The 27,072-nt window shown below is 40.3% G+C and overlaps 1 protein-coding gene across 1 annotated transcript; it reads left to right on the forward strand.

Annotated features, from left to right (window-relative positions):
• The first annotated feature begins 2,313 nt into the window (after positions 1–2,313).
• On the forward strand, positions 2,314–8,650 carry LOC126589712 (ABC transporter C family member 3-like). Its single transcript, XM_050255090.1, has 10 exons — positions 2,314–5,150; positions 5,303–5,389; positions 5,489–6,136; positions 6,242–6,406; positions 6,674–6,968; positions 7,075–7,289; positions 7,368–7,673; positions 7,774–7,837; positions 7,930–8,169; positions 8,254–8,650. Exons 1-10 carry the CDS (start codon positions 2,799–2,801, stop codon positions 8,361–8,363), a joined length of 4,482 nt encoding a protein of 1,493 aa, XP_050111047.1. The 5' UTR covers positions 2,314–2,798; the 3' UTR covers positions 8,364–8,650.
• The last annotated feature ends 18,422 nt before the right edge of the window (positions 8,651–27,072 follow it).

Raw genomic sequence — 27,072 nt, forward strand, 5'->3', positions numbered from 1 at the left:
TTGGTAGCCTGGCCCAAAGGGTCTGGGTTGGGCCGGCTACAAGATTGGATCTTGGATCTTGGATCTAGGTTTCAGGGTAATCGGGTCGGGTTGACCTGGTTTCATGCCAAGGTTTGGTCGATTTATGGGCACAACTTCAAACATTCATAACTTCTTCGATACTCAACCAAATTGAGTGACTCAAAAACCTAAGTTGTAGAACTCAACGAGATGAAGAGAATGGTACCTTGCACGATGGCTAACTTGCCGTGGATTGGCCAGAAAACACCTCGAAAGTTACAGTGCTCGCCGGAAACTGGTAAACTTTAAAAGGTGTAATATTCACACACCCCATTTTACTTTTCACACACCCTTTTAATTTTCGGCTGTTGGATCGAATGAATTGAAGAAAATCAATGGATAGAAATTAACAAGGGGTGTGTAAGAAGTAAAAGGAGGTGTGTGGATAGCACACCCCAACTTTAAACGCTCATAACTTCTTCAATACTCAACGTAATCAAGTGATTCAAAAACAAAAATCATACTTCTCAACGAGACGAAGAGAATGGTACCTTTTTCGATGGCTAACTTGTCGTGGTTTAGTCGAAAAATGGCCTGAAAGGTTGCGGCCCAACTTGGTTTCAATCCCGACGATTCGGAAGGACGTTCGAGGTGAGTTTGGGTGTTCTAGGCTCGTGAGGATGAGACCAAGCTCATGGTGCTCTTGGTTTAGGCGGTGGTGGGAGTGTTGTCATTGTTGTTGTTTGTTGTGCCCTTGTGGATGGATGGTTTTGAGATAGAAATGGGAGGGCCGAGAGTGAGTGAGAAAGTTAGAGAGAAATGATAGTCTCACGGAAAAATGGAAGAAAGAGAGAAGAAGAGGGAGACCAAATAAAAGGAGTGGGCCCTTTAAGGAACACTAAATTAGACCAAAATCAAACATAACAAAATCTCTCCCAACCAAAGTGAAATTACAAAATTGCCCTTCCGTTTCATAAAATCTAGGACTGGTCGTTACATTCTGTCATGGTTTGACATCAATTTCCGTGCCAAAATTATAAAACATTACGCAAAAAACATGAGGTGTCCAAGAATCCATGTAGAATCCCACTTTTGAGAGTCTCTTTAGCATTTCTCTTTAAAGTTTTGACAAAAATAACCAACTTGCAAATTACAAATTTAGTAAACAACTTGCCAATAACAATTTAATCAACAAAAGGAACAAATATAAATATACATAATTTTTTTTGGGTAAATTACATAAAACTACCTCAATTATGTGTCGAAAGACAATCTTATACCTCATATTTTAAAAATTGCAATGTCATACCTCAACTTATGAATTCGTTGTAATATCAAACCTCCATAAAAATTTCTGTCAATTTTACTGTTAAGTGATGATGTGGCAGGTGCGGGGTCCACTCCTCACTCAAATGAATTTAAAAATTAATTAAATTTAATAAGTTAAGATTTTTTAATCTGAAAAAAAATAAAAATTTATTAAAAAACCCTCCTCCCCTCACTTCTCTTCCTCTTCTCTCCCTCGTCTACTCCGCCGTCAAGGTTCGAAAGATCGGCAAGGGAGCTCTGGAATGCACCGTGTGCTTGAGCGAGTTCGACGACTTCGAAACGTTGCATTTGCTTCCCAAATCCGACCACGTCTTCCATCCAGATTGCACCTGACACCCGACTCGCACTCGACGGGTCACTCGCCGATCCGACCCAGATTGGACACCGAGTGGTACATGTTGAGACTGTTGGAGGAGGTGAGGAGGCAACTGGTTTCGAGCGGCAACAACAAGAACCCGTGCCTGCTGGACCACCTCTGGGAGCCGGACGATTTCTACGAGCCGATCCACCACCACAACCCAGCGAGGCAGCGAAGTTTCAATCCTTGTCGTCAGGCTCGAACACAAGATTCTCGAGTTGCACAGGTACAAGCTCGCGAGGAATCAGAAACAAGAGACACCCAATTGGGCGGCGGCGAAACCAATGGAGAGATGAAACGGATTGGTAGCGGCTGAAGCGGGGGAGGTTGGATTGGTGATGGCTGAAACGGGGGAGGCTGCAAAATCAAGAGACACCCAAGATCAAATGTATACATGTTCCTCCAAACTGAACTTACAGATCATTGTATTTTTTTTTTTTTAAATTTAGGAACGTTGCTGCAAATCAAGGAGAGAGTTTTTTCAATCATCTTAATTTTTTCAGAACAAAAAAAATTCTTAATTTTTTATTTTTTCAGACCAAAGCCAATGGAGTAGACGAGGGGAGAGCTGAGGGAGAAAAGAAGGACAGAGACGTGAGGAGAGAGGAGGTTTTTTCAAAACTAAAAAATCTTAGCATATTAATATTTAATTAACTTTTAAATTCATCTAAATTAATGACTAAGGATTTGAACTTATATGCAAAGAGCGAGCACGTACTCTAGCGATCTCCGTCAAATTGTTGTTTTTTTCCCTCGAACCTACACTTGTTTGCGTCACTTTGCTACCGTCTATGTCTAGCGATCTCCGTCATGTGAGTCTTGGGCACTACGTTAGCCTCCTCTCCAGGAAGATTCCACCTTGACATTTCATTCCCTCTCTCACTCTGCACTCTCATACTTCCACTCCTACAGTGACACACACTCTCTCTCTCTCTCTCTCTCTTTCCCTCCCCCCTATATAACAACACCCAAAAATCTACCTCCAATAACAAAACTCAAACCCCTTTTCCCAGAATTGCAGAACCCCCGAGCAAAAAGCTCCAGAAATCGTGGAGTTTTTTGGTTCATCAAACCACGTCTCTCAATCTTCTTCTCACACTACACATCACTGATGCATCCAGGTACCGATTTTCTGCTCAAACCGGTTTTTATACATGGGTTTTCTGGTTCATTACACATAGTGTTGGTATTTGTGTTGTTCTTCTCTTGGTTGTGGAGGAAATTCAAGTTGGGTGATGGAGGAGGAGGAGAGGCTCCGAAACAGAGGTTTTCAAATAGCCGAAATTCGTACTACAAGCAGGCTTTAATTTGTACTTTCTGTGTTTCTGGGTTTTGTCTGGTTTTTTGTTTATTGAACTACTTTTCTTGGTACAAAAATGGTTGGTCTGATGAAAAAGTAGTGACCCTTTTGGATTTAGCTGTTAGAACACTCTCTTGGGGTGCAGTTTGTGTTTATTTGCATACCCAATTCTCCAATTCTGCTGAATCCATTAAGTTCCCAAACTTTTTGAGAGTTTGGTGGGGTTTCTATTTCTCTATTTCTTGCTATTCCCTTGTCATTGACATTGTTCTTCACAAGGATCGTGTTTCGTTGCCTGTTAAATCTTTGATTTTCGATGTTGTCTGTGTTGTTTCGGGTTTGTTTTTCATGTATGTGGGGTTTTTCGGGAAGAAAGAGGGTAGAGATTCTGTTCTTGAGGAACCCTTTTTGAACGGTAATCGTAGTACTAGTGTAGGTAATGATGGAGAGTCAAATAAGTCGAGAGGGGGAACAAATGTTAACCCTTATTCAAACGCTGGAATTTTCAGCATTCTTACTTTTGCTTGGATGGGTCCTCTAATTGCGGCTGGCAATAAGAAGGCGTTGGACCTTAAGGATGTTCCCGACCTAGATAAGGTTGACAGTGTATTTGGGTCCTATCCTCGTTTTAAAAGTAAGCTCGATGTGGGGTGTGGTGGGAGCGGCAGAGTTACCACACTTCATCTGGTGAAGGCATTAGTCTTCTCAGCCTGGAAAGAGATTCTCTTGACCGCTTCATTTGGGATTTTTTACACAATGGCGTCTTATGTTGGTCCATATCTGATCGACACACTTGTTCAATACCTCTATGGGCGACGGCAGTTCAAAAATGAAGGCTATGTTTTGGTTTCTGCATTTTTGTTGGCAAAGCTCGTGGAGTGCCTCACTCAGAGGCACTGGTTCTTTAAGACGCAACAGGTAGGAGTAAGAATCCGCGCAGTACTTGTTACAGCCATCTATAACAAGGGTTTGACCTTGTCATGCCAGTCCAAGCAGGGCCACACAAGCGGTGAGATTATCAATTTTATGACTGTCGATGCTGAGAGGATTGGTAACTTCACTTGGTACATGCACTATCCATGGATGATCCTTGTACAAGTTGGCTTGGCCCTAGTGATTTTGTACATAAATCTTGGTCTTGCTGCTATCGCAACTTTGATTGCAACGATAATTGTTATGTTGGTAAATGTTCCCCTGGGGTCCTTGCAGAAGAAGTTTCAGGACAAGTTAATGAAGTCAAAAGATAAAAGGATGAAGGCAACATCTGAGATCTTGAGGAACATGAGAATTCTCAAGCTTCAAGCATGGGAGATGAAGTTTTTGTCTAAAATTAATGAGCTCCGGAAGTCAGAGGCAGGATGGTTACAAAAGTTTGTTTACACTTTGGCCATGACCTTATTTGTCTTCTGGGGTGCCCCCACATTTGTGTCTGTGGTCACTTTTGTTGCTTGCATGCTTTTGGGAATCCCACTTGAATCTGGGAAGATCTTATCTGCACTTGCAACGTTCAGAATTCTTCAAGAGCCTATTTATAGTCTTCCGGACACAATTTCAATGATAGCACAAACTAAGGTATCTCTTGATAGAATTGCATCATTCCTTCGTCTTGATGACTTGCAGCCAGATGTTATAGAGAACATCCCAAGAGGTAGTTCTGATACAACAGTTGAGATAGTCGATGGGAATTTCTCTTGGGATTTATCTTCCCCTAATCCAACATTGAAGGATATAAATTTCAAAGTGAGCCGTGGTACAAGAGTTGCTGTTTGTGGTACCGTTGGCTCGGGCAAGTCGAGCTTACTTTCATGCATTCTGGGAGAAGTTCCAAAGACATCTGGGACTCTTAAGTTGTGTGGAACCAAGGCCTATGTTTCTCAGTCACCATGGATACAGAGTGGAAATATAGAAGAAAACATATTGTTTGGTAAACAGATGGACAAAGAAAGTTATGACAGGGTTCTAGAAGCATGTTCGTTAAAGAAGGACCTCGAAGTTCTATCGTTTGGTGATCAGACGGTTATAGGGGAGAGGGGAATCAATTTAAGTGGAGGGCAGAAGCAAAGAATACAAATTGCACGTGCTGTATACCAAGATGCTGATATTTATCTGTTTGATGATCCTTTTAGTGCCGTTGATGCTCATACAGGATCCCACCTTTTTAAGGTATTTCATTTCTCTATTCTAGTGTGATTCCATATGTAATAAACTGAATCTTCAAAGTTATTTGCATCATCGAACAATTGACATATGCATCAATAATATTCTTTTGTTTGACACTTCATTATTAATTTATTTAATTGACAATTGCACTACAGGAATGTTTGCTAGGCCTGTTGAGTTCGAAAACAGTAATTTATGTCACTCATCAAGTGGAGTTCTTGCCGGCTGCTGATCTTATATTGGTAAAATATCCACACAGCTTTTTTTATGAAATTCCAATTTACAATACGTGATATTATCTACTTTGTATATGTCCACTCAAAGTCACTCCTTGTCATCAGGTTATGAAGGACGGAAGGATTACTCAAGCTGGAAAGTTCAATGATATTCTTAATTCCGGAACTGATTTTGAGGAACTTGTGGGTGCGCATGAGGAAGCTTTGTCCGCGCTTAATTCTGTAGAGGAAGGGCCTGCTGAAAAAATAAGTGTGAGCAAAGAAGAAGGAAATTCTGCTAGTACTAATAGGGTTGTCCAAAAAGAAGAAAGCAGACATGTTCAAAATAGTAAAACAGATGATTTAGGTGAGCCAAAAGGGCAGATTGTTCAAGAAGAAGAGAGAGAGAAGGGTAGAGTTGGGTTTTCAGTCTACTGGAAGTATATCACCACAGCGTACGGTGGAGCTCTAGTGCCTTTTATATTGCTTGGACAAATTCTGTTTCAGATCCTTCAAATTGGAAGCAATTACTGGATGGCTTGGGCAACTCCTGTGTCTGAGGATGCGAAACCTGCTGTTACAAGCTCTACACTGATAATTGTGTACGTTGCTTTGGCTATTGGAAGTTCTTTATGTATTCTCTTCAGATCTGTGTTTCTTGCAACAGCTGGGTACAAAACAGCAACTATACTCTTTAGTAAAATGCACCATAGCATTTTCCGTGCTCCAATGTCTTTCTTTGATTCGACTCCAGGTGGACGAATCCTAAACAGAGTAAGTGAAATATATTTGTAATATCATGCCTGATTGGGTGGTTCAAAGCAAAATATATTTCTAAAATCAGTAGTTGAATAAATGTTGCTACATAATTTCTTGCAGGCTTCTACTGACCAAAATGTAGTGGACATGAACATGCCGAATCAACTTGGGGGCCTTGCGAACTCAATGATCCAGCTTTTGGGAATTATTGCAGTGATGTCACAGGTTGCATGGCAGGTTTTCATCATTTTTATCCCCGTGGTTGCAATCTGTATCTGGTATCAGGTAATTCTTCTCACTTTGTTCGAATGCTCCTATCTTATACGTTGTACTGATACGTCAATTTATCATTGTCAACTTATCACATGAATTCAACTGTCGAAAATCCTTCGGTTTTAATTCTTCGTTGTTCATGCTCTATTGATGCTCTTTCTTCATGCCTATACATGCCCAAACTTGGCTTCCTCTTTGACGGAAAATTTTACTCCTGTTACAGCCAAGAATATACAAGAATCATGTTAAAAAAATGCTCACAAATTTATATTGATGCAGCAATACTACATTCCTGCAGCAAGAGAACTAGCACGATTGGTTGGAGTATGCAAAGCTCCAGTGATACAACATTTTGCCGAAACAATTTCAGGGTCAACGACTATTAGAAGCTTCGACCAGGAATCAAGATTCAGGGATACAAACATGAAATTAAACGATAGTTTTGGTCGGCCTAATTTCCATACAGCAGCTGCAATGGAATGGCTATGTTTTCGCTTGGATATGTTGTCATCTATCACATTTGGATTTTCCTTGATTTTCTTGATTTCTATTCCAGCAGGGGTGATTGATCCAGGCAAGTGCTATTCCTCATTTGTTTTACTGATTATTCTTGAAATAATTGTTAAGCAAATCTATGAATTCTCTCTATTCTTATCTGTTTTGGATGTTTTACCCTAAAGGCCTTGCGGGATTGGCTGTCACATATGGACTTAATCTAAACATGTTACAAGCTTGGTGTATATGGAATCTTTGCAATGTGGAGAACAGAATAATATCAGTGGAGAGATTAATACAGTACACTAATATTCCCAGTGAGCCTCCTCTTGTAATAGAATCCAATCAGCCAGATCGTTCTTGGCCATCACATGGAGAAGTTGATATACGTGATCTTCAGGTACTTCCTGTTCTGGTTTATTTCTTCATACGATATAGGATCAGTCATGTTTATGACTGTTATTTCATGTTTATGTAGGTCCGCTATGCTCCACACATGCCACTTGTGTTGCAAGGTCTCACATGTACCTTTCCTGGGGGACTGAAAACTGGGATTGTGGGGAGAACTGGCAGTGGCAAATCAACTCTCATACAGACCCTTTTCCGAATTGTGGATCCTTGTGCCGGCCAGATTTTGATAGATGGTATTGATATCTCTTCAATTGGACTGCATGATTTGAGGTCTAGGCTGAGCATTATCCCTCAGGACCCAACCATGTTTGAAGGGACTGTAAGAAGCAATCTGGACCCGCTTGAAGAGTACACAGACAAACAAATTTGGGAGGTGGGTTGATTTTACATTGATGACAGGAATTTTGTTCCCACTAAACATATTTCAGTTCTAAATTGGTGTCACTCATTAGCATGTCTTTTATTTGTTTTAGGCCCTCGAAAAGTGCCAACTTGGAGATGAAGTTAGGAAAAAGGAAGGAAAGCTGGATTCCACAGGTTTGTTCTTAATTTAGAGGCTATATAGATGCTCTCAATTTCATGCTATGTCATGGAAATTATTTGTGCTTATGTTTCGAGAATTGCTGCAGTTAGCGAGAACGGAGAGAACTGGAGTATGGGTCAGAGACAGTTGGTCTGCCTTGGCCGTGTGCTCCTGAAGAAAAGTAAGGTTTTGGTGCTTGATGAAGCTACCGCATCGGTTGATACGGCTACAGATAATCTGATCCAGCAGACCCTTCGACAACACTTTACTGACTGCACAGTCATTACTATTGCGCATCGTATAACTTCTGTTCTTGACAGTGACATGGTTCTGCTTCTAAGTCACGGTTAGTATTGCCATATGAATCCATCCAACGTTCCTAATGATCCCCTTTGTTTTTACTTTTAACGTATTTTTGATCGTGTTGCAGGGCTTATTGAGGAATATGATTCTCCAGCAAGATTGCTGGAAAACAAATCATCGTCCTTCGCTCAGCTCGTGGCAGAGTACACAACGAGGTCGAATTCTAGTTACGAGTAGTTTGAATGACAATTAACAGTCCAAATCTTCACTGTGCACTAGTCAACTGGGTAACTGTTTTGATAATGTCGAAATAATTGGTAAGTATGGTCTTACTCGCGAGTACCGAACCATCAGAATCGGATGATCAAGCTGCAGCTTGCAAGTGTATTTTTTGTTACAAATGTGTTATGATTAAGTACATTATTCAAGTAATGGTAATCTCAGAGTTAATGTAGCTGTCAAACTTTGTGCTTCCAATGAAATCTAGAATGTCTGGTTTTAATTTACCAACATTCAGTTGTGGACGTGCCGTTTCAATTAGGATTGTGGATTAAATTTATATTAAATGCCAAGTTGCGCATAGGTTTTAAGAAAAAAATTACAAAGTTCTATTAAATATTTTAGGATAAGCCACACATTTTATTGCAAGTGAGCCTCTGACTGAGGGGATGTATTCAACTTGGAGTTTAAAAGCTTTTAAGAGTATAAGAGTAGATAAATTTATATGTACTCAATCAAGATTTCAAATGAATTTGTAGAAGTTCACAGGTATTCAATCAACATTTTAAAAGAGTATAAAACTTAACAAAATTAGAGTGCATTTTTTCAGGATTTTAAAGTAGTTCATAAAACTCCAAATGTATTCAATTACAATTGGATTTTAAAGTATTTTAATGATGAAGTATTTTAATGGATTTAGAGGGATTTTATACTGTTTTTTTATTGGCTTTGGGAAATCAAACCTCAACCTCTAAGATTTCTAATGATTTTATCCAAAATTCACATGGAATGTGTGGAACACCATTAAACTCCATGAATTTATAACTCTTTTAAACTTTTTCAAATTCTCAATTGAATACGACATGGGAGATTACCATCTTCTCCTCAAGCCTTTTTTTTTAGAATATTATAAGGTCCCTTACTCTCTGTTTGAATGAGGAAATTTAAGATTACTAGGGAATTTTAAAATAACGGAATTTGATTTTCTAAAATTTGTGAATTTTCTTGTTTGGCTAACCTAAAAGAATAACGGAATTTAAATTTAAAATCTCACTCATAGAAATTTAGAAATTACATCTATTTACATGGAATTTAAACTTGGGAATTGGAGGTCTCAAATTCCAAGTTTTTTTTTCCACGTGGAAATTCTATATTTCTATATTTGTGAATCCAAACAAGGGAATTGGTCCATGTCAAATTTATAAATTCTAACTTTTGTCAAAATTCCAAATCTATTTCCCTCATCCAAACATAGTGTTAAAGTACAGGGTTAACTTTGAGGGTTTAACATTTTAGAAGGTCCATCTCGGTTTTGGAGTTGATCATTTTGAGTCTATGGTTTTAGAATGTCCTTTGGAGGAGTTTAGGGTTTAGGGCATAGGTCTTGGGGTTTTAGCGGAGCCCAAAATCCAGGAACTAGACCCTACGCCCGAAGTGATTAACTACTGAAATTTTTTCTTCTAACAAAAGTCTTATGCATGCATGTTAGTCACAATTCATTGAGAATGTTAATTGGCTATGGCCTTATAACAATAGAGTTGGACATTCTTGTCATTTTAACTAGCAAGTTAGTTTGACTTTTTAACTAGTATCTAAACTAAAATGTATAGTATTTTAACTACTATCTAACAAAAGTTCTTTTGAATTTGGTATTTAAACTAAAATGCCCCTTAAATTTATTGGAATGGTTCCATAAATGCCTGCTTGGTGGGTTTGAAAAGCCTCCACTATGAGCAAACGTGGGTTAGGCAAGTTGGCTAGGGTAATGTGCATGCACAACTCCAATTTGATTCTCTCATTTCCGTAAATTAGAGAAATTTAGAAAATCCTCTGAGGCAGCGGTAACATCGCTGATAGATTCATATGGCCATTCTCAAAATCTGGTGAGTTCTGTGTCAAACTAGGTATCATTGGGCTCATTGTAGAGCTTTGTCTAAGCCTAGATCCAACAAGCCATGCTCGTCTCACAGTCTTAATCCGGACATATGGCATAGGATTTGGGGCTGCAACACTCTCCCTAAAATCAAGCTCTTTCTATGGCAATTGATCATGCACTCCCCCACCTTTGATTGCTTATTTCGTAGGACGCTAAGCCCCAATCCCTTGTTCCCTATATGCAAAATGCACCCTGAAACTTCAACATATTTGATCTTTCAGTGCCAATGGGCTGAAAGGGTGTGGTTTGGTAGAGATCTGGCCTATAGACCCAATCTCACTTTCACCTTACCTCTTCAACGACAAGTTCACCCTTATGATTAATTACTTAAAAGTAAAAAGCCATTATAAATAAATAGAAAAACAAAATCAAATTAAACATTAGAAAACAAAATATAGCAAAGCCTTATGCATCTTCTTCTTCCCCTTCGAATTTTTTTCCGACCATAAACATTTATCCCCACCAATTAACAATAACATACAGTTTTTTGAATGATATCAGTAAAACATAGAACAAAACTGTTTTTCCAAAAGTGAATTTTATTCCCATTTCCAGTTACAAACTTTGATAAGGCAAGAAAAACAATGGGAGGACTACGAATCAAACTGAGTTGCAGTAGACTTCCGGCGAGAGGACTATGAATCGAATTTAAGGTGAAATGTTGACCCGCATAGAGTTCCGGAGTTGAACTTTATATCTTTTCTAGGGTTGACTTGCCTCCAGTGAACTTATCCCCATCTTAGGAGTTTGTCATGCTCTTCAGAGAGGCTGTGTCGTTGTCGGAGTTACTAGCTCGACCAGAATAGTGTTGGACTGAGTTAGTCCAACGTCACAGGATCTGACAAGGAGAAGGGATGTGCAATTAGCACATATCCCCTTCGGAAAAAATGATAACAAATAGTTAGGTCGAGCTCTTTGTTTCATGGTAAAGCGATTTAAAATTTTCAAAGTAATAAGATATTAGAACAAAATAAATAAAGGTATTGGAAATCCTCCACTTTTCTGTTCCTCTGGGAAAACCTGAGCATTGCGATAAAACTCTTATTCCCATCGTATGGAGTTGGATTTGTGATTCTTCAATCCATCATGAAGTAGTTGAGACATCGTACTAGGTGCTGAGAGAAGCCTTGCGCTACGAAGCGTGCTTTGTATCGCACTATTTCATTTTTCTCATTACACTTCCTCACAAAAACCCACTTGTAACCAACGGGCTTCACGCGTGGTGGTGTAGGAACGATAGGTCCAAATACCTTACGTTTCGCGAGCAAATCGAGTTTGACCTGGTTTGCTTGTTTCCAGTTTGACCAATCGGTTCTATGTCGGCATTCATCGACAAAACGTGGTTCAATGTCATCACTAAGCATGATGTCAGCAGCTACTCATTACGAGAATACATCTTCGACGATCATCTCATTCATATTCCAAACCTCATCCAATACTGTGTAGTGGACCGAAATCTTGCGATTCTCGAAAGGCCGACATGTTTCATCTAAAGCATCACCGTAATCTAGAATAACCTCATACGTTGGAACGGATAAGTGAGCGATTGTCGGATTCAAACTAGGGTCACTAGTTGGTGCCATTTTTCTCTTCCGGGGTTGTGAATCCTTTGAACCAAGGGGTCTGCCACGCTTCAGGGTCAAAGCAGATGATTTGCTAGCCCTAATGTACCTTGCCGCGTGCAGGGTGCGGCCTCCCCACCTTCGGGGACGGTCCAGCCTTCCCAAGCGTGTTGTTGACATACATAGGGTACATATATCCTTACAGGTGTGTTTGCAGCGGGTATATGTGATCTTGTCACCTTTGCTAGATCATTAAAAGCATCCGGCATGCTTTGAGCAATGCTCTGAAGATCTATAATTCGACGCACCTCAGTTTTAGACTGGGAAGTGAGGGGATCTAAATGAGACATAATGGGAGCATACCACGACAATTCACAGCGTTCTACGAGAATGTTAGCATGCTTATCTCCCCCTAATGACAAGAAGACTGTCTCATCAAAGTGACAATCCGCAAAACGTGCAGTAAAGAGATCTCCTATCAAGGGTTCTAAGTAGCGAACAATTGATGGCGAATCATAACCGACATAGATTCCCATTTTTCTCTGAGGACCCATTTTGGTACGTAGCGGCGGCGCTATTGGCACATAAATGGTTCACCCAAACACCCGTAAATATGAGACGTCAAACTAGTATCCAATAACCAACTGTAACGGTGAATATGGTTGGGTAGCGGTGGCCCCTCAGGCGGACCAATATAGTGTTGGAAATGTGCCCTAAAACCAATCATATGATGATACTTTACGACATTTCACATGTTAAACTAATCTAGTTTAATATCCAGAGCAAAGATTATTATTTTAAGCCATCTCATATAAATGTTATATGCTTAAACGATAAGTCCAAGGAATATGTAATTAGGAGAATGTAATTTAAAGAAGTTAGATTCATGAGACCATTCTCTTTCGTATACATATCCTAAACGTTCCTGATCATAGGATTACCAATTAGGCATTGACAGTCCGTTAAGATCAGTACGTGCTGTGTCTTCTCTCAGGGAAAGTGACTGGTCTCGAGTCATTGGTGTGATTGACACCAAGACAAGCATGTAGGTGCTCAATAGAGAATGAGTCCACTGATGAACACGATCAACGAGGAGTTCTCATACTTATGTCACATGAGAACTCATGGTTGGGATAATGCAAAGTAGTCCTTTAACCTGAGGCATCATAGTTATCTTGTGGTTAGGTCTTTGATCTTTGACTATGTCAAAGTCACTCTGTCAGAGGGTGTCCACGGCATAGTTGGGGTTAAACCACTTAGGCATGGAGGCAAGTGAATACGCAACAAGGGATCTTTAACCTTCGAACCGTTTGAGGAAGAATACTCTATGATATGATTAAGAATCTCTGGCCAGAGTATGAATGAGATTTAGGAAGTCGTTCCAAATCACATTCAAGGGGGAGAATTGAAAGTAAGTTTCAATTCACAATCGATCGTTAAGAGTAACAATTGCCCACTGCCTCGCTAAAAGAAACTTAATGGATCGTACACCGTGTAAGGTAGAGATTGAAGAAACAACGGAGATGAGTAAGGATAATTAAATGGTTTAATTATTTATGGCTAGGATTAATTAATATATTAATTAATCAAACGAATAAATTCGTTATAGACCTAGGGTTAGTTTTGGGCCACAAGGCCCAATGGGATTTGAATGTCAAGCCCATTAACTCAAGTTGTATGACAACTTGAATAAACAAAGAGCTTGAAAGCCCAATAAACCCTTAAGGCCGGCCAAATAGAGGAGGGTAGTGAACTTGCCTTAATTGCAAGTTTGCCACTCCATTATGAGGTGGTATAAAGGCAACTTTATAGCCATTTCATCCTTAGGGTTTTTTTTAGAGAAAATATGAGAACACAATGCTCTCCTTTTCTCTCTAAGAGGCCGGCCCCCTTGGAGGAGATTAGCTAGCAATCTCTCATCCTCCAAGGTCACTCATCTCTTCTTCAAATCCCTCCTTGGTGTGGAAAAATTAGAGGTTCTCAATTTTGGGAACTTGGAGAATCCTTTCTACCATCCTCCTTCAAGAAATCGATGGAACTAAGAAGCAAGGAATGAAGGCCCTTTCCTTGGGTGATTAGCCATGCTTATACAAAGAGGAATCAACAAAGGTATAAAATATCTCAACTCACTATGTTCTTGAGTTGAGTCTTGGTTCACCTTTCTATTAGGCTTTGAATTTCATGGGTAATGTTTTGTTTTTGAGTGCATACAAGCATGATTCTACCTTTAAATGTTAATTGCATGCAATTAATGTTGCTCAAATGAAGATGTTTTTCACAAAAGTTCCTTCACATAGTTGCGTGCAATATTGCATAGCCCCAGGCAGATACAAGCAGTTTGGTTCGCATAACCAAAGTCCCAGCTATCAATTGAAGGCATTTTATGAAAGCTTCTGTCAGGCCGTTTTGGGTGTGAACATGGGGTACAGGATGTTCCACATTTATCCCTATTGACATGCAATAATCGTCAAAAGTCTGTGACGTAAACTTTCCAGCATTATCCAGTCGAATCGACTTGATCGGATAATCAGGGTGGTGAGCCCTTAGCTTAATGATTTAAGCTAGGAGTTTAGCAAACGCAGCATTGCGTGTAGACAACAAGCAAACATGTGACCATCTTGTCGATGCATCAACCAACACAATAAAGTATCTAAATGGTCCGCAGGTTGGTTGGATTGGTCCACAAATGTCCACTTGAATCCTCTAAAGAAATTTAGGGGGGTCATGAATAATCTTTATATATAAGGGTTGAGTATTCAACTTCCCTAAAGAACACACTTTGCATGGTGGGAGTCCAACATAGGGATGTAACTTATGCCCGTGTGAAGATTTAAGGATACGGTGCATCATGTCACGTCCATGATGTCCCAAATGATCATGCCAAAGCAATAAAATGTCCGAGAACTTAAGCATAGGGCCGGCCACACTGTGGGCTTCTATGCCACGAATGGTTGTGATGTACAACCCACTCGGCAAGTGTTCTAACTTCTCGTGAATATGCTTATGGCCATATTCATACGAAGTGATACAAAGAAATTCAGAACCATGATCTTCAGTGGTTTCAAGATGATATTGATTATCTCGAATGTCTTTAAAACTCAGCAACATTCTTCCGGAACGTGGAGAATAGAGTGCCTCCTTAATGATTAGAATTATACCATTAAACAACATGATAGGTGCATTTCCGTATCCTTCAATCAGGTTGGATGAGCCTAAGAGAGTCATCAAAGGAGCTTTATTGGGTATGAAGTTAGTAAAATAGTGGCGTTCACACAAGATAGTGTGCGTGATTGCACTATCTGCCAAACAATTAACTTCCCCACTAGACATACCTAGAAATAAATTGATTGAATTGGTCACATGTATAAATATAAGTCCTTTCATTCAATTACGCCATTCGAGAAAATAATATTCAAATAACAATCCATAATTCAAAACAAACCAAAACCAAACAAATTATTCCAAATACTAAGAAAAATTGTTCAAAATTAAACCATAAACCTAGCAAAATAGGGGGTAGGGCCGGCCACTCCTAGTGGGTTCGGCCACTAGGGGTAAACACCTGAAATACATGTCTATTTTAGTCATCCATAGGCGCTGACGCCTCCTGGAAATCTGATATCTCCAATGATGTAGTTGCATCTTCCGGATAAGCCACATGTGCAAAGTTAGACTCACGACGGGAATGATACTTGGCAATAGCCTCAGGGGAAGCTCGGCATACGCGTGATCAATGATCCCTTGATTCACAGCGATAACACATGTCCAGTTTAGTAAAAGTAGCCTGAACGAGAGCTTTTCCCTTGTTCTTGAAGTTTGGGACCTTGGGGCAAGTGGTAGACGCTGCTGGGTCACAATTCTTCCCTTAGGTGAGGCACTATGTTGACCTTAGGCCCATGGTTGGGCTTGCCGCCCATTGCCACGGCCACGACGGCTTTTTCGTCATTTATGGCTGATAGAATAGGTCGCATGCGCTTCAGGCGCGGTGTTGGAGCCAGTAGGTCGAGCTTGATGATTCTTCATCAAAAGCTGGTTCTACTTTTCAGATAAAAGTAAAACAGAGATCAAATCCGAAAACTTGGTGAATTTTTGTGCCCTATATTATTGCTGCAGGACAATATTGGTGGCATGGAAGGTCGAATAGGTATTCTCCAGGAGATCTGATTCGGTTAGTTCCACTTTGCAGAATTTCAACAGAGAATGGATTCTACAAACTTTAGAGTTGTATTCATTCACGGACTTAAAGTCCTGGAAGCGAAGATGCTGCTAGTCATATCTTGCTTTAGGCAAGTATATGTCTTTCTGGTGATTGAAACGGTTGACCAAAGCAAGCCAAATGGTGCGTAGGTCCTCCTTAATGAGATACTCAGTCTGCAGTGCATCATGAATGTGTCTTCGGATGAAGATCATCCCAGTAGCCTTCTGAGCTTCGTCAACAGGTTTGTCGGCGATAGATGTCTTGATGGTGGCTCTAATACCCTTTACAGTGAGATGGAACTTTATGTCTTGAACCCACTTCAGATAGTTTCTTCCAGAGACTTCTAAAGCGGAGTATCGAGCTTGTTCAAGTTCAACATGTCCCTAAAACGGAGGGAGAAAACATGATTAGTTATATGGTAAGCCATTGACATATATCGTAGAACATATAGGTTCTTTAGACATGTATTGGTTTAATTTATGCATGAAAACTACGAGTTTCATGTGGTATGTTTTGAATGAAAACTTCAGGTTTCAAAGGCACTAAATTTGAAACTACAAGTTCAATTTAGTTTTATGAACAATTAGTTCATAATGAGAGTTTCTTGCAAGAAACACATAATGCAATATACTAACTAAGTGTAGTGGATTTGAGTTGTCTTCGGGAACTCAAGTGTGAGAGCTTCATTACTACGAAAGTATGTGACAATTCAAAGTATAAAAATAAATTATTGAATCGTTAATGTCCAAAAGTGAACTTCAGATCATTAATTTTGGATTCATTATCAGATTAATGGACTGCAGGTCACTTTTAATTAATTCAATAAATCGGGCCATACAAGGTTGATTATAGAAGCAAAATAATATTATTGGATCGAGAATATAGCCCCAAAATAATTTTAGGCTTGGTGTCGTGGGTTAAGAGGCACGGGTTTGGGTGCCTTAAGCATAAGGCAAGGCCCAAAGGTCATCGGGTTGGCTACAGGAAAACAGCTCATGGTGGCTGCAGGCCACGGGCCTGGGTGGAAAAAAAGAAGAAATCCAAGCTGCAAGTTAGGTCGAGGGAAGGCACGAGGGAAGGCCAAGCAAGGGCTGGCCTATGGGTTGTCACGGTAAGCCCTAGCCGCATGCGGACCGGGGTATGACAAGGGTGTAATGGCAAATGGGCAGTGAGAACTAGACCCAAGTAACTGGACTTGGTGTCTGGGTAAGCAGGCTGCAGGCCTAGGCAGTTTGCACAGTGATGGTACGGTGGTGTGCCGCACCATGCCCTATTTCATCTTCTTTTTTTTTTTTTAATCCCATAGGGTTTAGGAAAAACCCTAAATATGCTTCTAATTTAATTTTGTACTTTGACTCACAAATTCCACATAACAATTTAATTGTGCGATGCATGAAACAAATATATATATTGACAAAAATATGAGCATATACAATATATATATATATATATCGAAAGGAAAATATAAACATAGAGGGGTTCATGCATCATGGGGAATGTTTTTATGCTTCGTGGACATTTCAAATATCTTCTTTTATTTTAAGCGTACCTGATTAGCAGAAAACAAATAAGCCTTTGAATTTGGTGGATGATAGCCTCCTCCAACGATGTGTCAATTCCTTAGCTTCTGGTAAGAACGTGCTGATAACGTGTTGTATACCTATTTGATTGAATGATCTAGGGTTTAGAGAGAGAGAGGGGGCCGACCACTATTAGAGAGAAGAGAGATTGATTTAATTGTGAGGTGTGTTTGATTCACCCCATTGTGCCTTTATTTATAGTAGTAGGAAGGGTAAAACCTTTTCCTTTAGGATTACAACATTTAATAGGTAATCTAAATCCTAATAGGGATATAAGATACATACCCAAATTCCCTAGGATTTACACAATCACATTTCTATTCTAAATATGACTGCAACATTTATTACCTTTGTTGATGCACGAAATCAGTGAGAACTTTGGTACAACAAAAAGTGTCAAGTTTGTGACCTTCGCTAGATTGCTCCGATCACTAGTGTAGATAAGTATGTAAATGGATAGAGACAGGAAAGTAAACACAAGATGTGGTTCACCCAAATTGGCTACGTCCACGGAGTAGATGAGTTCTCATTAATTGTGAAAGGTTTACACAAGTACATAGGTTCAAGCTCTCCTTTAGTGAGTACTAGTGAATGATTTAGTACAAATGACATTAGGAAATATTATGGGAGAATGATCTCCTTTTATAGAAGAGAGTTTCTACCTTTGTTCTGAAATTGACACGTGTCGTGTTGTGATTAGCTTTTGATGTTGACACGTGTCGTGCTATGATTGGCTTCTGATGTTGACACATGTCACGCTGTGATTGGCCTATTGGTTGGAAGGAAACTCTTATGGGTCCTTAACGGTATAACGTTGACTGGTGCTCGGTAGTTTCGAGATTGGTCAAGTATGGTACAAACAGTGCTCCCCTAAGTTCCTAAGTGAGGGAAGCTCATCGGTTGGGGACTTGCAAGATCCAAGCCGCTGAGTAATCATGAAACTTCTAAGTACCGAAATGTGGTATCGTCTTCACTTGCCTTATCTGTCGTATAGATAGATGTGGCATCTTCTCTGGAAGTACTCTTCCTTCATCTAGGGGTGGTATCTTTAACCGGTGGAGATGCACAAGGTAATGTATCAATTTTCACTTGAAGCTTACTTATAGTTTTAGGCTTGGTCAAGCGCGATACAAACCATGTAGTAGGAGTCCCCCAAGTCGCCGAGCTAGGAGATCTGCCGAAAGAGGTGACAGACAAGGTAAGCAATCAAAGCTCCAAGCAATCAGTCCCAGATCATAAGTTTGATTTTGAGTTCCGGCTAATTGTTCTCATTCTCCCTATCTTACAGGCAGCAGGAAGGACAAAGAGAAGAAAAATGAGAAGAGATGATATGAGATACTTTTTCTTTTGAAGAAGTAACTTTCCATAGGCTTATTCTTGAACTGGGCTGGAAAGTTTTCTAGTTTCCTCTAGAGTATAAGGCCGACTCAAGAATTTGATGGTCAAAACAAGTCTATCAAATCAAGAGTTCATTCAACCTTGATGATATGGGATACTTTTTCTGTTGACAAAGTAGTGGATGTGGTATGGCGAGGCTTTGCTCTTTGGTGACGTTGCTAGCGAAATGTTGTTGAAGCCGAGCTTGGATTTGACTTAGACTTCTCTGTCTGGATTATGCGGTTCTGCAGTGAGGGCGTCGTGCTATAGTGATATGTTCTAGCTCATTGTTGAACCTTCTGCTTCAATCTTTTGCATCACAGAAGTGGTGCGCACCTTTTGCATTTGAATGGTCCTTCAGAGCATTACTTCTCAACGACTCATCCATGCTTGCCAGCTTTAATATAAAGAGCCAATATCGTATCAACTGTTCTGAAGTATATGCCGAAAGGATTCGTGACCTTGACAACAGTTGAGGATGAGTACTCGAGAGCAATGATAGGTAAGCAACCAGGCAAAGGTTCCGAGCAATCAGTTCCAAATTGGAAGTTTGATTTCAGGTTCCGACTGATTACTTTCTTTCTTCTTGTCTTGCAGGTAAGAGCAATGCAAAGGAAAAGACAGGGAAGAAGCATGATATGGGATACTCTTGCTTTTAACCCTGATGATATGAAATACTCTTGCTCTGGTGTAGCTTATTTGCAGAGGTATTATCGGGGGAAAGGAAGCTAAGTATTTTGAGAGGCTTCGTTGGGAGTGCCCTCTCAGATATGAGGAATAGTTAAGCATTTTTGCAGGTCTGCCTGTCCGTAAAGGGTGGAGGTAGACATATATAGGAATTTCCCCAACAACAAGTAGTAATGTTATTCATTTACCCTTCTTGGTTATAACAATATATTAGGAGCTGCAAGCTTCACGTGTTTTAACTTTGTCAAAGCACTTTGAAAAAGTATTTTGTGGTATCTGGAAATCTGATGTTGCGTGTGAAGATTGTAGACAAATTTTATCCAAGGAAATCTGGCTCTCAAAGTTCGGAGAGCGATGCCTCTTCAGCTTTCGAACAAGCAATCCTGTTGGGGATCTGGCTCTTGAGATTCGGAGAGCATTGCCTCTTCGATTTTTGAACAAGCAATCCTATTGGGGATCTGGTTCTCGAGATTTAGAGAGTGGTGCCTCTTTGATTTTTGAGAAAGCAATCATGTTGTAAGTCTAGCTTTCGAGATTTGGATAGCGGTGCCTCTTCGATTTTTGAGAAAGCAATCCTGGTGGGAGTTTGGCTCTCGAGATTCGGAGAGCGGTGCCTCTTTAATTTTTGAGAAAGCAATCCTGGTGGGAGTCTGGCTTTCAAGATTCGGATAGCGGTGCCTCTTCGATTTTTGAGCAAGTAATCCTGGTGGGAGTCTGGCTCTCGAGATTCGGAAAGCGGTGCCTCTTCAATTTTTGAGAAAGCAATCATGTTGGGAGTGTTTTCTCGATGTGAGTAAAGGTTGGGTATTTTTGCCAGTCTACCTTGCCACGGAGCACGGAGGTTGACACACATAGGGACTTTCCAGCTATCAAACAGTGATGCTGTTCTTTTACCCTTGTGGGTAATGGTAGGGTAGCTGGACCTTCAAAATTTATGTGTCTAAACTTTGTCAGAGATCTTTGGCAAAGTTATCTGTGGTACCCGAGGAGCTGATGTTGCATGTGGGGATTGTCGACATATTTTACTCAGGAAAATCTGCTTCTCGAAATCCGGAGAGTGGTGCCTCTTCGATTTTTGAACAAACAGCCCTACTGCCCTCTCTTTTATAGGGGCACCAATTGTGTGCAAGAAGTATATTCAGAGAGTTATTGCTTATAGGAATTTTTCCACTTATTTTCGTACTTCAAAGATTTATTGGACCTTATTTCTCCTTCATCATTTCTAAAAATGTCTGGCTCATCTAACCGTCGTTATGGCTTGAACTTTGGTAAAGAGGCAGCCATGCCTCCTCAAGACAACATATAGTGCACATCCTTCTTATCCCCTACTGGTTCTCTTACCGTTGGGGACTCTGTGATGAAGAATGATATGACCGCTACGGTGGTGGCCAGGAACCTTCTCACTCCCAAAGATAACAGACTACTTTCCAAACGGTCTGATGAGTTGGCTGTTAAGGATTCTCTGGCTCTCAGTGTTCAGTGTGCAGGTTCTGTGTCTAATATGGCCCAACACCTATTTGCTCGAACCCGCCAAGTTGAATCATTGGCGGCTGAAGTGATAAGTCTCAAACAGGAGATCAGAGGGCTCAAGCATAAGAATAAACAGTTGCACAGGCTCGCACATGACTATGCTACAAACATGAAGAGGAAGCTTGACCAGATGCAGGAATCTGATGGTCAGATTTTACTTGATCATCAGAGGTTTGTGGGTTCGTTCCAAACGCATTTATTGCCTTCATCTTTTGTGGTTGTACCACGTAATGAAGCTCCAAATGATCAACCTCTGATGCTTCATCCTTCTGGAGTTCTGTCCAGTACTGAGGCTCCGAATGATCACCCTCCGATGCTTTCTCTTTCTAAGGCTCTGCCGACTGCTGAGACTTCTCCTGAGCAACCTTTGTTAAGGCTCCCTCTTGTTTGTTTATTTTGAGTTATGTATATGTACATATTTGTAACTTATCGGAGATATCAATAAATAAGTTTTGCTTCATTTCAACGTATTGTGTTAAATACACCAAAAGCCTTCTTCGCTAAGTTCGTTGAATTTTTTTCTTTTGTTGAAGCTTCGTGAGTGAAGCATGTAGGTTAAGGTAGTGCTCCCTTAATTTCCCGAGTGAGGAAAACTTCCGAGTATCAAGGTGCAGTAGCATATGGTAGGAGTCCCCCAAGTCTCTGGTCGAAGGAGTTGACGAATGAGGTGTCTTGCTAGTAGCCAAGTTTCCAAAGTAACAAAACTTCACCATTTTCCTTTCTAAGTGGTAGCCCAAAACTCCTCCTTCATATATATTTGTTATGAAAGTTGTTAGGCCCAAAGAAAAGAAGGCCTAGGCATTTTTTGTTTATTTATTTATTTTTTTTTTTTTGAATTTTTGAATTTTCGAATTTTCGAAAAAAAAAATATATATATATTTTTAAGCTTTTTGGTGAAGTTTTGGTGTTGAAGCTTTGTAAGTGAAGCTTTGAGGTTGAAGCTTTGTTGGGTACCATGAATTGATTTTGCTTCACACTATCTTGATCAAGAGTGTGTGAAGCTTTTGTAGGTGAAGCTTCTGTGTTGAAGCTTTGTAGGTAAAACTTTTGTAGGTGAAGCTTTTGTGTTGAAGTTTTTATGGATGAAGCTTTTAGGTTGAATCTTTGTAGGTGAAGCTTTGGAGTTAAAGCTTTTGTAGGTGAAGCTTTGGAGTTGAAGCTTTTGTAGGTGAAGCTTTGTAGGTGAACCTTTTGTGTTGAAGCCTTGTAGGTGAAGCTTTGGAGTTGAAACTTTTGTAGGTGAAGCTTTGGAGTTGAAGCTTTGTAGGTGAAGCTTTTGTGTTGAAGCTTTGTAGATGAAGCTTTGGAGTTGAAGCTTTTATAGGTGAAGCTTTGGAGTTGAAGCTTTTGTGTTGAAGCTTTGTAGGTAAAGCTTTGGAGTTGAAGCTTTGTAAGTGAAGATTTTGTGTTGAAGCTTTGTAGGTGAAGCTTTTGTTGGCACCATAAATTGGTTTTGCTTCACAATGTCTTGATCAAGAGTGTGTGAAGTTTTTAAGAATTGTAGTTGCCCTCCATTGATGAAGCTTTTGTTGGCACCATATATTGGTTTTACTTCACACTGTCTTGATCAAGAGTGTGTGAAACTTTTGAGAATTGTAGTTGCCCTCCATTGATGAAGCTTTTGTTGGCACCATAAATTGGTTTTGCTTCACACTGTTTTGATCAAGAGTGTGTGAAGCTTTTGAGAATTGTAGTTGCCCTCCATTGATAAAGCTCTTGTTAGCACCATAAATTGGTTTTGCTTTACACTGTCTTGATCAAAAGTATGTGAAGCTTTTGAGAATTGTAGTTGCCCTCCATTGATAAAGCTTTTGTTAGCAACATAAATTGGTTTTGCTTCACACTGTCTTAATCAAGAGTGTGTGAAGCTTTTGAGAATTTTAGTTGCCCTCCATTGATGAAGCTTTTATTGGCACCATAAATTGGTTTTGCTTCACACTGTGTTGATCAATAATGTGTGAAGCTTTTGAGAATTGTGGTTGAACTCTTTTGATGAAGCTCTTGTTGGCATCATAAATTGGTTTGGCTTCACACTGTCTTGATCAAGAGTGTGTGAAGCTTTAGAGAATTGTGGTTGCCCTCCATTTGTTGAAGCTTTTGTTGGTGAAGCTTTTGTGGTGTAGCTTTGTAGGTGAAGCTTTGAGGTTGAAGCTTTATTAGGTACCATGAATTGATTTTGCTTCACACTATCTTGATTAAGAGTTTGTGAAGCTTTTGCCATTTGTAGTTGCCCTCCACTTGTTGAAGTTGTTGAATTTCCCAATTTCCATTTTTCTTTTTTTTTCTTTCTTTATTTTTTTATTTTTTTATTTTTTTTTGTGAAAACTAGAAATTTTAAAATGTGCGAGAGACAACATATACAAACTTTGCTTCCTCATTGTTGAGCAAGAGATTGTAATGCAAGCCACACCTTGTAGTAGTCGAATGTTTGGATGAACCATATAAATTAAATTTGCTTCGAGCAGTCTTAATCAAAAGTGTGTAAAGCTTTCTACGAGTTGTAGTGTTTGCATTGTTACAGATGAGAAATATCTGAAGTAGATGCAAAATGGCTGAAAAGCTTGATCTTCGTATACCATGCACTGAAGCCGTTGTTGGCTTGCAATAAGACTTTGTCGGTGACTATAACTCTTATTAGGCATAAGTGCTCCCTTAGTTGAGTTGTAAAACTTGAGAGAGTTTTTTATTATTTGTGAATGCTAAAGGTTCACATGTACAAGTTGTACCACTCGTCTTCTGGTTGGTGGAATGAATGGTGAGTTGCTTTCATCACTTGGTTAGTGGTACGAAGGTCACTTCCTTCATCACCTTTCATCACATTTCATCACCTGGTTGGTGGCACGAAGATGAGTTCTTTCTTCAAATTTCATCACCTAGTTGGTGGAATGAAGGAGAGTACGGGTTATACATTTCATCACCTGATTGATGGCATGAAGATGAGTTCCTTCTTCACCTAGTTGGTGATAAGAGTGGCAAGTTGCCAAATAATATTAGAGTACGGGTTGTACATTTCAGCACCTGGTTGGTGGCATAAAGATGAGTTCCTTCTTCATATTTCATCACCTGGTTGGTGGCATGAAGGAGAGTACTGGTTGTACATTTCATCACCTGGTTGGTGGCATGAAGATGAGTTCCTTCTTCAAATTTCATCACCTAGTTGGTGGCATGAAAAAAAGTATGGGTTGTACATTTCATCACCTGGTTGGTGGCATGAAGATGAGTTCTTTCATCACCTAGTTGGTGAGAATAAGGGCAAGGTGCCGAGGCACATTATAGCAAGTGTCGAATGACACAAAGTGTGTTAAACCCTTTCGAAGCATAATTGGCTTATGTATGGATGTGTTAGAATGTATGATGTTTATGTATGAATGTGTTGGAATGTATGATGTTTATGTTGATTAACATGAGTGATACTTATGAATGTTTTGCTATGCATGAAGGGATCCATGCTTTCGATATGTGAACCATATTGGTTGTAACCCTTAGTATCACATACTTTGTGTCAAAGTATGCATGTTGAAGCTCTGAGTTGGAGTATAGAGGTAGGTCAGTGTAAACCAAGTGTTCCAGTCCTAGGAATACAAAAAACTCATAAAAAGTTATATGAATTCCCTCTTCTTTAAATATTTGCCGAATGGCTTATGTGACAAAAGATCTCAAGCGGTTGAGGGTCAAAACATTTGTAATGTGTATGCCTTCTTATAATAGCATTTCCTTCAGTACCTAGTCCTTCATGAAAGAGTGAGGCTTGGCCCCTAACCATAATAGTCGATGGTACGGTCACCCTTGGTTGTCTTGATACGAACTTTGATCCCTATTATTGTAATGGGCTTGCTGAGAGTAAAAATTCTTCCTCTTACCAAGAGACAAATACGTTTGGTGACTCAGCGAGTAGCTAAATGAGGCAAGAGATAATGCAATGGGTTTCTGAATGGCCAAGATCTCCTCACTTGGTAGAACTTGACTTCCACTTCCCACTTGTTGATAGGAGTTAACCATATGGGGGTTCCCTTGGTATGTCCTTGCTTCGGTGGAGGCGTGGTTGTAAAAATGTGCCATCACTTCAGAGTAAGTCTTCCAAGTGTTAGCATTGATCATGTACTTGAAAAAACAATCACGTAGGCTTGTCGTGAAGGTTTGAGAGTGGTCTTATCATCTGCCTCAGCGCAGCGAGAATACTCATGGCTGAAGCAACCAATATACTCTCGTAGTGACTCATCCAACTTCTGGCGAATAGTGTACAAGTCATCTACAGAATGTAAGCGATCAGTCTGGAAGATGTGTTGAGAGACAAACAGTTTCCTTAATTCCTCAAATGAGTCTACTGTCTCGAGTAGAAAACGACAATACAAGTTTAGTGCTCCGCAGAGATGGTGGAAGGGAAGAGAAGACATTGCTCTTTGTCGGTGTGCATCCGATATGCCGTGGTGGACTCAAAGAGGTTAAGGTGTTCAATCGGGTCCTCCCTTCTAGTATAGAGTTGTAAACCAAGCTTTTGTATTGTCTTCGCTTCAAAAGGGTGTTAAGGATCCTCCTTATTAGAGGGCCAGGCCGGGGTTGGTTCCAGTTAGGTATCTCGGCCTAACGTTCGGCCTTTAACTTGTTTACTTCCTCAATGAGTTGTAGGACAAGAGGGTCTTGAGTGAAGTCATGTACCACTATAATTGTCTTCCATAAGTCTCCACTGCCTTTTGGAAGTAGGAAAGTTTGAGCAAAAGAGTGTGGTTTTTCCTTGGACTTTCCGTACTAACTTCTAGGGCTGGTATGTGAGAATACCTCTGAGTCCCCTGTACCTTCATGTTCCTCTAGGACCTGTCGTTCATTCCCTAGATTGGCAGCTGGCCTGGGTCGTGGGAGGGGACCGAGTCTTTCATAAACCCTTGGGTCATTGATCTTCAAGCTGATGTGGAGGGGATTCTCTCGACGTAGCTTTAGGAAGTTTCGGCAGTCACAATAAACGGCTTTCGATTCTTCTAACCCTTCTGCAAGGAGGTGTCTTCCTCCACTTCTACTGCTTTGAGTCGAAGCAGCTGGGTTGAGAGAAGTCTTATGTTAATCAATGTTTTAATGATTAGCTCGCTTCTCATCAGGGATACCCATGTCGAATGAAGGTGACCCTCCGTGTTGGGGGGCACCCAGATGATGGTTGATGTCCACACTGGCAACAAGCTCGTGTGTTTGAGTACGCCTACTTTTGTGAAGCGTCTAGAAGGGCTTCTCATATTGTTCTTGAAGGATCTCATTCTTTATTGCTATCTTGTTGTTCTGAGCCTCCAACTCCTTCACTTTAGCTTGAAGAACCACACTGGCAACAAGCTCGTGTGTTTAAGTACGCCTACTTTTGTGAAGCGTCTCAAAGAGCTTCTCATATTGTTCTTGAAGGATCTCATTCTTTATTGCTATCTTGTTGTTCTGAGCCTCCAACTCCTCCACTTTAGCTTGAAGAATGAGCTTATTTCGTTGCTTCGCACTAGGTGTGAGGGGGGTGTCATTCTGTGTGTTGTGGCTTCCTTCACTCCCTATGTTGGAGAGGGATGCCTGGTCAAAAGAGAGTGTACGAATGGTGGAAACCAGCCTGACAAAGCAAAAGAGAGTGGGAATAAGTGTCGTTCCCACTGACGGCGCCAAATGTTGATGCACGAAATCAGTGAGGACTTTGGTACAACAGAAATGTCAAGTTTGTGACCTTCGCTAGATTGGTCTGGTCACTAGTGTGGATAAGTATGTAAATGGATAGAGACAGGGAAGTAAACACAAGATGTGCGTGGTTCACCCAGATTAGCTACGTCCACGGAGTAGAGGAGTTCTCATTAATTGTGAAGGGTTTACACAAGTGCATAGGTTCAAGCTCTCCTTT

This window comes from Malus sylvestris, chromosome 11 (genome assembly GCF_916048215.2).
Source record: "Malus sylvestris chromosome 11, drMalSylv7.2, whole genome shotgun sequence".
NCBI classification, from domain to species: Eukaryota; Viridiplantae; Streptophyta; class Magnoliopsida; order Rosales; family Rosaceae; genus Malus; species Malus sylvestris.

Bases quoted from the DNA above. Each gene is read 5' to 3' on its own strand.
- LOC126589712 (XM_050255090.1), top strand. From the start codon at position 2,799: ATGCATCCAGGTACCGATTTTCTGCTCAAACCGGTTTTTATACATGGG. The intron at 5,390-5,488 runs GTAAAATATCCA...CCTTGTCATCAG, and splicing joins CGGCTGCTGATCTTATATTG to GTTATGAAGGACGGAAGGAT. The intron at 6,969-7,074 runs GCAAGTGCTATT...TTTACCCTAAAG, and splicing joins AGCAGGGGTGATTGATCCAG to GCCTTGCGGGATTGGCTGTC.